The sequence below is a fragment of the Mytilus edulis genome, chromosome 14 (assembly GCF_963676685.1).
Source record: "Mytilus edulis chromosome 14, xbMytEdul2.2, whole genome shotgun sequence".
Classification (NCBI taxonomy): Eukaryota; Metazoa; Mollusca; class Bivalvia; order Mytilida; family Mytilidae; genus Mytilus; species Mytilus edulis.
In genome coordinates this window covers 34,598,740-34,610,681 of record NC_092357.1, presented here as the reverse complement: position 1 = coordinate 34,610,681, position 11,942 = coordinate 34,598,740, and the positions used below count along the sequence as shown (strand labels likewise).

The 11,942-nt window shown below is 30.9% G+C and overlaps 1 protein-coding gene across 2 annotated transcripts; it reads right to left on the bottom strand.

The window, feature by feature from the left end:
* Nucleotides 1–1,287: 1,287 nt before the first annotated feature.
* Nucleotides 1,288–10,477, bottom strand: LOC139503529 (uncharacterized). Of its 2 annotated transcripts, XM_071293323.1 has the most exons (6): nucleotides 10,360–10,477; nucleotides 9,479–9,517; nucleotides 9,043–9,123; nucleotides 8,248–8,559; nucleotides 6,147–6,251; nucleotides 1,288–3,016 (listed from the first exon to the last, which is right to left on the bottom strand). In XM_071293323.1, exons 3-6 carry the CDS (start codon nucleotides 9,095–9,097, stop codon nucleotides 2,469–2,471), a joined length of 1,020 nt encoding a protein of 339 aa, XP_071149424.1. In that variant the 5' UTR covers nucleotides 9,098–9,123; nucleotides 9,479–9,517; nucleotides 10,360–10,477; the 3' UTR covers nucleotides 1,288–2,468. The 2 variants fall into 2 exon arrangements, with proteins under 2 accessions (XP_071149424.1, XP_071149423.1); XM_071293322.1 differs by lacking the exon at nucleotides 9,479–9,517.
* Between the last annotated feature and the right edge of the window lie 1,465 nt (nucleotides 10,478–11,942).

Here is an 11,942-nt window from a genome sequence, read left to right as displayed (position 1 = left end):
GATCCTGCTTCAAATATTACACCCGCCGTGTTGTTCATATAATACCAAACCCGGTATAATAGTCTTCTGACATCGAACTCGGATTTCTCATAAACTGAGTTTTTCTGTGCGTATTGCTATGCGTTTGCTTTTTCTACATTGGCTAGAGGTATAGGAGAGGGTTGAGATATCAAAAAACATGTTTAACCCCGCCACATTTTTGCACCTGTCCCAAGTAGGGAGCCTCTGGTCTTTGTTAGTCTTGTATGATTTTTAATTTTAGTTTTTTTGTGTATAATTCGGAGTTTAGTATGACGTCCATTATTACTGAAGTAGTATACATATTTGTTAAGGAGCCTGCCGAAGTACGCCCTCTCGCTGCTTGAAGACCCATTGGTGGAATTCGGCTAGTGTCTGGGCTATGGTCGGGTTTTTGTCTCTTTGACAAATTACCCATTTCCATTCTCAATTTTAGTTCGGTAGATCACATTCGTGAAAGGGGAACAGGTATGTAGTTACGATGTAGTTAAAGAAACTATCCGATATCATCTATGAAACGGATATTCCATAACAGTCAACCAAATTGTGCTGGCATCCGTAAACTTTCCGAAGGGATAATTTATACGTCACCATTTGAAACTTCTGGGAATACCGTAATAATTGGGAGATATATACTCCTTATGTAGCAGCTGGAATGTTGCTACATAAAAAGGGAGAGTTTACAATTAAGAAGCTGCAATTATCTATTTTGTTTTCGTAAATTTTTTTTTCAATCTTCCCTCAATGTCAATTTCTAAAAATAAGTCATGATATGAGCCAAACTTATATCTGTTGTGTCTTTTATCTCTAGTTTGATTGGATAGATGCGTTTAACATAGTCACCAAATTGTAAATTGTTTAGTATGAAAACAGCATCTATATAGAGGAAAATAAAGTTAAAGGATATCGTTAACTTCTTTTCTTTTAAAAATATAACTGTTTTATTACAATTAAGATATTTGAGTTATTTGACAGTAAACTAATATTTTCCTTCACATCTTTTTTTTTATCTCAGATTTACTTGCATCCCTTTTTCACTAGATAAGTGCCAACAGGTGAACAATCCTTTCAATGAAAGTTGTTCAAATAGTTCTTAGTTCTCTGAGCTTTCATTTCTAAATTAAATTGTGTTTTATTTCCTGGTTTGGGTCTAGCAAGGTTCTAATTGCCAGAAAAACGCTTCGGTTTTAGAATCAACTTTTAAATGATATGTTATACATAAAGATACAGTGGTTACATATTTGTTATGTGAAAAAAAGACACTGTGAAATAATAAGAAACTTTAATGTCACAAAAAAAGATACATGAGGGAATTGTGAATTTCAATATATCATTTATAAAACAAAATGAAATTATAAACAAAGCAGACAAGATTTCTTATGCACCATCCACTATCCCATTTACATCTGGCATGTCATACATCATATGCGGTTGCTCTTTAACACCTCACTGTGAAGTGTATGCCTTTCCCTGAGTGTTATGAATTTTGGCCATTTTATTATCATTCGTACCATATTTTTTTTGCCTTTTTGATGGTTATTTTGAAAACTATACCTTACATATCTTAAACGAACTACAAATATAAGAAAATAACAAAATTGACCAGTACAGTCGTAAATGCATATCTGATCGTGTTGTGTTTTAATTCATTTTCAACAGATCTATTAGATGAGCACATCGATAAACTACTGGTGTTTTTTAATCGTCCAATAATTGATATCTCATAAACGAAATGCATTGCCATGATAAAAAATATTCATTAAAGGAATTCCGTAAAAAGTGGCAAATTCAAACGCATTGAATCAACGGAACAAATGAAAAATTTCTGCCATTTTCCCGAATAGGCACAAGAATTTTACGGAGACACTAAAAGTGGAAGTGTTTAACGACCTTGACTGGCTTTTCAGCCCTCGCACAGTCGGTCGGAGACAATAGTGGGTTAATCCTGGTGTTATAGCTAGCAAAACCCTCATGTGTATGAGAGTTGTTTATATTTCCGTTATATTTGCAAATTTGGGTATGTAATCGAAACAGACATGATAGGTTAACGTAAAAGTATTTGAGATCTAGCATGCAAACAGTGAATACATACATCAAAGAAATTCAACACGAGCTACGAACGTTCAAGCATACGAAAAATCTAACAATACAGACCAACTTTAATTAACAAACAGCATCCGCGTATGAGTAAAGTATCTGTACTATCAAAATCCTTTCATAAATTATGCATGCTGTATCTATTAAACAAAAATGTTTGGCATCACAAATGATTGAGAAATTAACCTCGTCTATATATTAACATGAACCATATTAACAAACGTTTCCTCTTTGATCTGTTTTCGACTTTTCGAATACCCTTTTGATACGCATTTATGGCAAACAAAATATAAATTTACATAATAAAATGTCTTCCTTTTTCTCTTTTGGTACATGTTATTGTTTGTTATTACTCATAACGAATGTTCAACATGTGCCATTCGATTGTAGATAAATAGCCATGGAGTTTTGTCATTTACATCTCCTTTAATTTTTTCACTTGTTATAGGAAAAACCACAGTATTGTCATATAAGCTAGTTAAAGTTGTGGTGCTAGCTTCACATTTTTTGAACTCATGATTTTGATCAAGATTTATTGATTCGTATGTGTTTTCAGATCCTTCTGTTTTCCTTGATAAGGAATCATTGGTAGAACTGTAGCTTAAAGTTGGTGATTTACTAGAAAGTGTATCAATGTTAATCCCAGACAAATGCATAACAGACATACGATCTCTTGTGTCGTCTCGCAACGTTCCAATATTAACAATATTGCAGTTCATGGAACCTATTTCATCATACTGAACCTCTCTTTGAACTTCGGATATATCCTTCGATGCTTTCTTACGTTTTTTGTAACAATAAATATTTGAACAGATTAAACAGACAATTATTCCTGCTACAAATCCGCCTGATACCTTCCAATACTCATAATTCGGTATGGTGTTACATGAACAAGGATTATCTGAAAGAAAATAACGTGAATATTTTAATTATATAAAGTAACACCACAAAAATACTGATCTCCAAGGCATATTCAAACCGGAAAAATCAAAACCTCAACAAACACACCTATACTCAGCTGATTAGAAGACTATTTTTGCCGAATCATATCTTTTCATCAAATATCTGAACGTGCCAAACAATGCAGTTCCTATGTCAATTTAAGCAGTTTGCTACTCAGTTTCAAAATAAAAAGAATTTTATAAAACAAGTCTATGTGGAAAGGGGATTAAAAAGAACTAAAAGAGCAAAAAAAAGGTCAATGTGCTTGTTTTTGAAATGTGAGTCATTGAAATTTTGGCGGGAAAATGTCCTCTCTTGATTTTTATAGCGTAATCATTGACAAGTGTAAGTTTTCAAAAACTATTAAAAATAACAAAGATTTGTAAGACTTTTATAGATGGCTTAAAAATATACATGTAGATGGTTTATGAAAAGAAAAATGGGGTGAAATGTTTTAAGATTTAGGACAAAAATAGAGGACAGCGACCAAAAAACCATAATGACAAAACAATTTCTTGTGATATATGTTATAGAATCATTAAATAATAGTTTGTTTCTAATGCATTTAACTAAATATTGAAATCCCGCTAACTTTGTTCCGTTTTGTCAATAAATTTCTTACTTGTGTTTTATGTCATTTTCTTTGATGTAAGGCCAACATTTGACGATTGTGTTACCATTTAACATATAAAATGAAACTACAACAATTAATTGGAAGTCATTACACATTTCCTTATACTTTAAATTACTACATAATCACTGTTAAGGAGGCTAGCGGATACAAAAATTTCAACAAACAATTAATCATTTGTTTTTTCATAACAAATTTTATTTATTGCACTATTACAATGTATTAGTTAGTACTTTATCACATGATACAAAAATTAACCCAAACAATCGATTCGGTTTGGCCCCAGATGACTTTTAAAATGTTTATATCATTGCAAAAGCTCCAAATTATCTCCTTTTTTTACTCATCGGTGACCTATATTTTTTATTAATGTTTTCAAATAAGCTACACATGAACTAAATAATTGTAAAATTTAAGCTATTTCTGTAATTGAGTTCTTTTTTTTATTTCGATATTACCTCTTTTTCTCCTAGTTTTTTTAGTTCAACAGAAAAGAAGTACCTTTACAAAATTGTATGCTTCTTTCGAAGGCAGATTGTGAGCGTAAATGATCGGTAACCCGCCTTTTTTTTTATTAGGTATAAGATAAAGTTCATTTATAGAAACAATTAGTGAAATATTATATTGAATAAAAAAAATGATTTAGACCCGTGATTCCTCTTAACTTATTCAAAAAAATAACAACAGAGAACCAGAGTTCAAGAAATGCAATTTCGATGTTAGAACAAGTGACATCGTTCAGAAGTTTTGGATGCGGAAACATTAACGCTTTTATATGTGGTAATTGACTTGAGGGCATACAGAGCATACGTTTGTTTAAATTTGTTTATGCTTCTATAATTACATAATTCTAGTTTTACTGAACAGTCAAATACTGATGACATTATTTTTTTTTAAACAGATTTTATTCAAAAAGATTTGAAAAGGATTGAGCAACAGGCACAGCCTATTAAAGCTCTCTCGATATTACATGTACAAGGTATAGTTCAATTATAACAACTGTATTTAAAATGATGCAATATAGTGGAACATGCATGCTACTTATGAGCACACACGAGCAAATATATGTTTACAGTGTTACTTACTAAATGCAAAGTTTATTTAAGTATATAGGCAACTACTCATCATTTATTCAAGAACCTTGAAACATGCAAATATCCTTTATAAGTCATTAGAAATATATATACATATGGCTTGAAAGAGACACTAAGCTTGCTTCATGGATAAAATGAATTAATGTTTAAGTTGAGGAGAAAAAAATAAAAAATATAACTAAATGAAACAATAAATAAGTTTCAAACAAAACATTGAGTGTCAACAATATATTTCTAAACAGATTTTCATATCATATGAAAATAATCTGTTTCCAAAAGTAATAGTTCAATATTTATAACAACATTATCAGCAATGGAGTTAATGGAATCAAGAAGGATCTGTCTTACATCATTGTACTGAGGGCAAATAAAAAAGAAATGTTTGTTATCCTCAATAGGGTTATTACAGTTTGCACAAAAAATGTTTTCGGATAAGAACTGATTAAACAATTAAATGTGATTTTAGGTTGCTAGTATTATTTCTGAGTTGACAATGACTTATATTAAGTTTTCTTATCCCATAGTTGAAAGGTTTAAATATATCATTAGTCCTATAAAACTTTTCCAGTCCACTTCTAAATATACCCAAACATTGGGATTTTTGTAAACTCAAAGGAAGACTTTTCCAAAGTCTTATAGTGGAAGGAATGGAACTATAAAAATAAGAGCTTGTTCTAGCAAGAGTCAAAGTAAAAGTGGTATGTCTGGGAAGATATGGCTGGACTAACTCATATAAGTATGCAGGTGTCATCCCATTTAATATTTTATAGAATAGTATAAGCTTATGTTTATTACGTCTATTCTCTAGAGTTTTTAAACCTTATTCAATATAAAGTTTTTGTCTGGAGGAATTACGTCGTAAACCTGTAATAATTCTAGCGGCTTCTATCTGAATATTTTTAAGAAGCTCAGACTCGTGCTGGGAGCAATTGCCCCATACAACATCACCATACTCTAACATAGGTCTACTAAAAGCATAATAAATACGTATAAGTGAACTCCTATCTAATAAATGTTTAACTTGACGAAGCACAGATAGACGAGAGCATGTTTTTTACAAAAAATATCAACTTGTGAGTTCCATGAAGCTGATGATCAATTGATCACCGTTTTCATTAATTCTTTTCATTGCAAGTTAAAAATAGTTTATTCAGAAAATATGTATATAAGTATTAATATACATGTTAAAGCTTAAAATAAAACTCGATACGTAAATGTGCTGCTATCGCCTTCATATATTGTTCGATATCATTAAGTTGCTCGAGTTTTTTTTATTAATAATACATTATGTTTTTGTTTCAATGTAAAGCGCAAATAAACAGTTTCAATGTATATGTTTTATTAGAAACAAATATGTTCATCACCTTCTGTAATTTGTGTTGCGTTTGTTTCCCAATCATTAGTAGCATTTAGAACAGAATTCCGTCCTTCGTCGTTCACTATTGTACTAAATGTACTTTGTAATGTATCTGGAGTAAAAAAAATAAAAAAAATAAGATAGAACATTTAGCATGTTTACTGAAACTAAAATTACATTTTTAACCTGTACGTTAAGAAACGTTTTTTAAATATTTTGTATATATAAGTATGTTCAAATTAGCATTAAAGTTAAAACCTTTTGTTATATACACATGGAAAAAAGAATTGCAACACCAAATTGAATTGAAATAAATAAAAAATCTTTATTTTTTGATGATATAATTTGTTGAAATAGAACTAGTTAAACATTATTTAAATATCATCTGAGTTTAATCAATAAATATCGAGTCGATAAGTTCTTATCTGTACATGCAGCTACTTTACCCGTAAACAACAAAACAAATGTTTTTATCCTCATTGTTTTCAACACTTTAAATAACCAAGTTTTTAAAGTTATATAATTGACACTATGTAATGGGTCCTCCACAACTTAACTGTAGCAAGATGGCAGAATATGAGCATGAGAAAAGCAGGTATGTCGCTTTGACAATTGCACGTATTGTTGGTCATCACCATTCGACTATAAGTCGTTTTGAGAATTAAAATCAGGCTGCAAACGATGTTAAAGACCTTCCGAGATCAAACATAATGACGGTTGGTTAGAAGGAAACTCATTGCATACAATAAAATCAATAGAGAGTGGTGGCCATACAGGAGCCTTTAAACAAGAACTGTTTGGGATCGACCCACCACTACTGGTTATCGTGCGATAAGACCACTTCAAGGACCTTTGCTTACGAACAGACTCACAGTTATTCGTATCCAATGTAGTGCAGAGCTCGCAAAAGTTGGAAATAAGCATCGCGTAGGTAGATTCATTCTTCCAATGGAACTTGTGTATCTTCCTTGGAAGGATCGTAGCCCGAATTTGAACCATATCGAGCATATACGGACCCTATTCGGCGTAAAGTGCGCGAAAGGACGCCCCAGTTCAAACACGTCATGAAATAAACAATGCCCTTCATCAGGAATGGTTGCTGCTACCTTAGCAACAAACTGGTCGACTTATGGCAGGAATCAGAAGACGTTAAGAGGCGGTTATCTGTTTGAATGGAGATTGCGCACAAAGTACTAACTCTTTGTATTGGCGTATAACGATCAACCATTATGTGAACAATCATCTTAAGATTAATTTTGAGTAAAGTTCGACTCATTAAAAGTTGTAAAATGCATTTTTTTGTACAAAAAACACTTTACTTGGTTATAAAAATTGTGGTTAGAAAAAACATTTTTTTTCATACATTTTTGTGTTCGTTTGAATGCCAAAGAAACTATATAGCTATAAACTATGTTTCAATATTATTTTACAAATATTTCGTCATATTCCATCCAAAATCAGAGGCTGATTTTTCAAGTTTTACAAAATCAAGGTGTTGCAATACTTTTTTCCATGTGTATATATAGGTGGTATGGCTATACAAACGTGATCGGATTTGGTTATTTCAGACTCATTTGTCTTCAAATTATTTTCATTTAGCCTCAGTCTTTTGGCTGATAGCAGATTCTTTGCATTTAAATGTTTTCTTAAATGTTTTTGAACATTCTTATATCAAGTGCGGTCCAACACTTGGAGTTTCGCCTGGCATTGACAAAAGGACACATGTTTCTAAAAGTAGTTTTTCCTGGACGGCCACGAAACAATTAGATATTAGTAGAAGATATTAGAAGTCATTGAGATTGCCACAATTTTTAATGTGTATTGATGTTACATGTTTGTACATATTTGTTTAATAAAATCGGCAGCTCAGAAAATACACAAGCAGCAAGCTAGTCGACAAACATACGTTTGTGTTTTAGTTGTCTTTTAGTATAGTCTTGCTTTGTTAGGAACATAAGGTATAGAGACATTTCAATTACTTATATGAATCTGTCTCATTAATATTCGTCTATAATTATTTGTACATTTATTAAACACGCATAAATGTAATCAAGCATTACTGATATTATGGAGCATCATCGAACATATTATGGATATTGCATACAAACCTTTCAAAGAGACGTTAAACTTCGTCTCATGAAATCCTCCTTTATTCAAAAATCTGCATAAATAGAAACCAGTATTCTCGTTTTGAAAATTCAAAATAATCAAATCATAGTTTCTGTCATTTATCTGAACGATATGGTTCGACTCGTCCAGTTTCGGGTTTTTGTCATTATTTAGAAAGTAAACTTCATTTCCGGTCGTTGCATTTTTTATGTCTGGTCCTAACCAAGTTCGTACATCCCCAGAACCGCAACATTTTAAGACAACTCTGTCTCCTTTTTTAACCCTTACTGTGACTATATCATTCAGAATGCCTGAGATTTAAGAAAATATGAATAAAATATAAAGATGTATATAATTGTAAATGTCTATCTATAAATTTTTGTATAAAAAATATATTTACGAATTCAAAGCAATTGTCATTTAGATCTCTAGAGTCAACATGTCTGTTATGTTTGTTTCGCAAATTGTTTTGTTATAAATTATGTCGTTAGTTTTTTCCTATTCATATTTTTCATGCCAGGGCCTTTTGGTGACAACTATGCGGTATGGTTTGTCTTGGTTTTTTAGTCTTTAGGGTTGTTTGTTAATGCTAATATCCACTTCGGCAATCATGTTACATCTATTTTGTTAATACTGTGATTAATTTTTCTAGTTTGCCTTTAAGCAAGATATGTCAGTTGTTTCGTTCAAAGTTATGTGAAGCAGCACCCATATTTTTTTGCAACTGCTCGCATTTTGTTTTATATTGTATTTGAACTTCTCTGCTTTCTTTTTCATTCAATTGTCATATTTACCTGGTACTATTTCCATATACACTGTTATGACCATCAAAGTTAAAATAGATGACATTTTGGAACACTTTTTCTAAGCTATGTCTTCAAAAAGAAATTAAGAATAACTGCATCAGGTAGGTTAGCAAATATTCCAAAAAATGACAGTTTATGATATCTTATATGTATCAGAATGATTATAAACGTGGTTTTTAGTAAATACATGCAAATCAAGTAGTCTGTAATCAACACATTTTACATTTGTATTTAATGCAATACTAAACTATTTTTCGTTAAATATTACCGTACAATATCGGCTTTTTTAACAGCGAGGTATTCAAGCTAGTTAAAAGTAATTGTAGTACATGGTGCATTTGTGTACCTTTATAAGAATATTTTTCAGTAACTGTTTCAGGTCATTGTATTGAAATTCAACAAATTTAAAACTGTATGAACATACCATTACCAAATTACGGTATTCTTCGACATTATCATGATTCTAAAAACAATGATACGATTGTGTTTGAATATTATCAAGTCTAAAATACTCCTTTTATTCAATAAATATCAATATTCTTTTTATAATGTATTTGTAGGGACACATTGTGTCTATTTTGTAAAAATGTTCTAAAATTTCGCCTTTGATGTCACCCATCAATCAAGACGTACAATATAAGAAATATTTTTCACCATACATGTACTTATCAAATGTAAGCATTTGAAAGGCCAAATCAACTACACAGTTTCATGTTTTGCAAAAACATACATAAAATGTCTCTTCAAAAATATTTTAAACACAAAAAAATTAAGAAAAAGAAGTAAATATAGTCTCATGTGGTTTAAACACTAAATTGCAAACATGTTAAACTATCATCATCGTGTTTGTTTCTCGATCGAATACCTACATATACTTTGCATGCAATTTGTAAGCTGCCAAATGTTAAAGAGTTTTCAAATATATGAAAATCTGTTTACTGCCTTTTGCTAGATTACTCACTAGTCAAAGAATTTTTAGTTAAAGCTATTCAACAGGAATAAATCATCTGAAATCACCCCCCGATTTTGTTTGGGTACGTGTTGCTTAGTCTTTAGTTTTCTTTGTTGTGGCATGTGTATTATTATTTGTCTGTTTGTCTTTTTCAATTTTAGCCATGGCGTTGTCAGTTTTTTTTTCGATCTATGAGTTCGACTGTCCTTTTGATATATTTTGCCCCCCTTGTATCCTCCTGAGACAATAACACATCAACTCATGCTGGAACGTAAACTAAATGGGACAACGGCACAATAAAAATTGTTCGATAAATTATATAACTATAAAACTCTATATCTTTAGTACTTTACCATGAGTTATATGTGCATTTTCTTCGCGTTGACTGTACTTCTTGTTTCATAACACAAAGGCAGATAATAGTATATTGGAAATTTATGTGTTTGTCGTCTGTTAGTTATTTAATTATGTATTGTTTTATTTCCGCCTATTGACCTTTTTGTATCATTGTGTTACATTAACAACTTCCTATGGAAAATATGTCAACAGTCAGTTGTTTTTTTCAATTATGTTCAAAACACAGATTTAAAATAGGGCCATTTTGACTACGTTTACACCAAAACATATCGTGCAATACATATTTTTAAAATGAGTTTACCACTTCGCTTCCATTTCGATTTCAAAACAAAGACATATGCATATGAATCGTTAACCAGTAAATGTTTTGTGATTAAGAAATGTTATCAGTTTATTCTATTATACACAACTAGTATTCCAAAAATGAAAATACCTTCTTTAAGGATTTTTGCCACAGTTTTCTGTTTCAAAATAACAAGGTTTTTAAAAGACTTATTTAAATTGATAACACAAGTCTGTTTATATAATAAAACTAAAAAAGCAGAAAAAAAACAGGATCCGTATGCTTGTTTTTTGGCCATTGAAAATTTCGTTGGAAATGATACTCTCTAGATTTTTCTTACACTTAACATTGGCACCTTTTTTCTTGTAAAAACTATGAATTTTTTTTTTATTAGAATTTCAGATACATGTATCAATTTTTAATTTATATGTAATAAAAAAAAAGGTGAAAAGTAGGACTTAAGGTGGTACCGAACACTACAGAGAGATAACTCTGTAAAATCATCTTAACGTTTTGATTACGTTGTGCTGTTAAGGGAATATTAAGCGTCTCAATGATCGAAATTAGTGTTTGTCTAACTGCTATATAACCAGTGTAATTTTTCTGATAAATTGGTTGGTTCAAATGTTGTGAAATTTTTACATTTTTGTCAAAGGGTCAAAGTAAATACTTGTCAAAATTTTATGAAAATTAAACGAGCCAAATTAATTTTAGTGAAGGTGTTGGGTATCACCTTAATTGCAAACATTGTAAATGGCATTTCAAAGTTAAAACCAGAGGATTCTGAATATCTGACAAAATTTAAAACCAAGAGTATTGAACATATTTAATGCAACCAACAGTGTGTGAAAAGCATTTACATAAAGGCAATCACAAAAAGTCTCAATTATTTCCGAAGTAAAGATTACGAAGAGATTAAGTAAAAAAGTTTAACATGTTGTTGAGGGGCGAAAGATACCAGACAGACATTCAAATTCATCAATCGAAAATGAACTGACAACAAACCATTTAATTGATGACCTATTTTACACGGGAAGTTTTTAATGTAACAAACTATTATAAAAAGGTCAACACGCGGAAATAGAAAAATAAAAACGATAAAAACTCATTTCGATTTCTCTATAATTCAAATCTGTCATACACTTCATAAAATAACTAGAAAAAAAGCAACATTACCCCTCCCCCTAAAAAATTATGATCGCAAGTGCTCCGAAAGGGTAAACAGATTCTGCACACAAATGACAGATGTCATCGTACGAATCGTAAATACGTCCAAATTGGGTTGTTTTGTCTTTT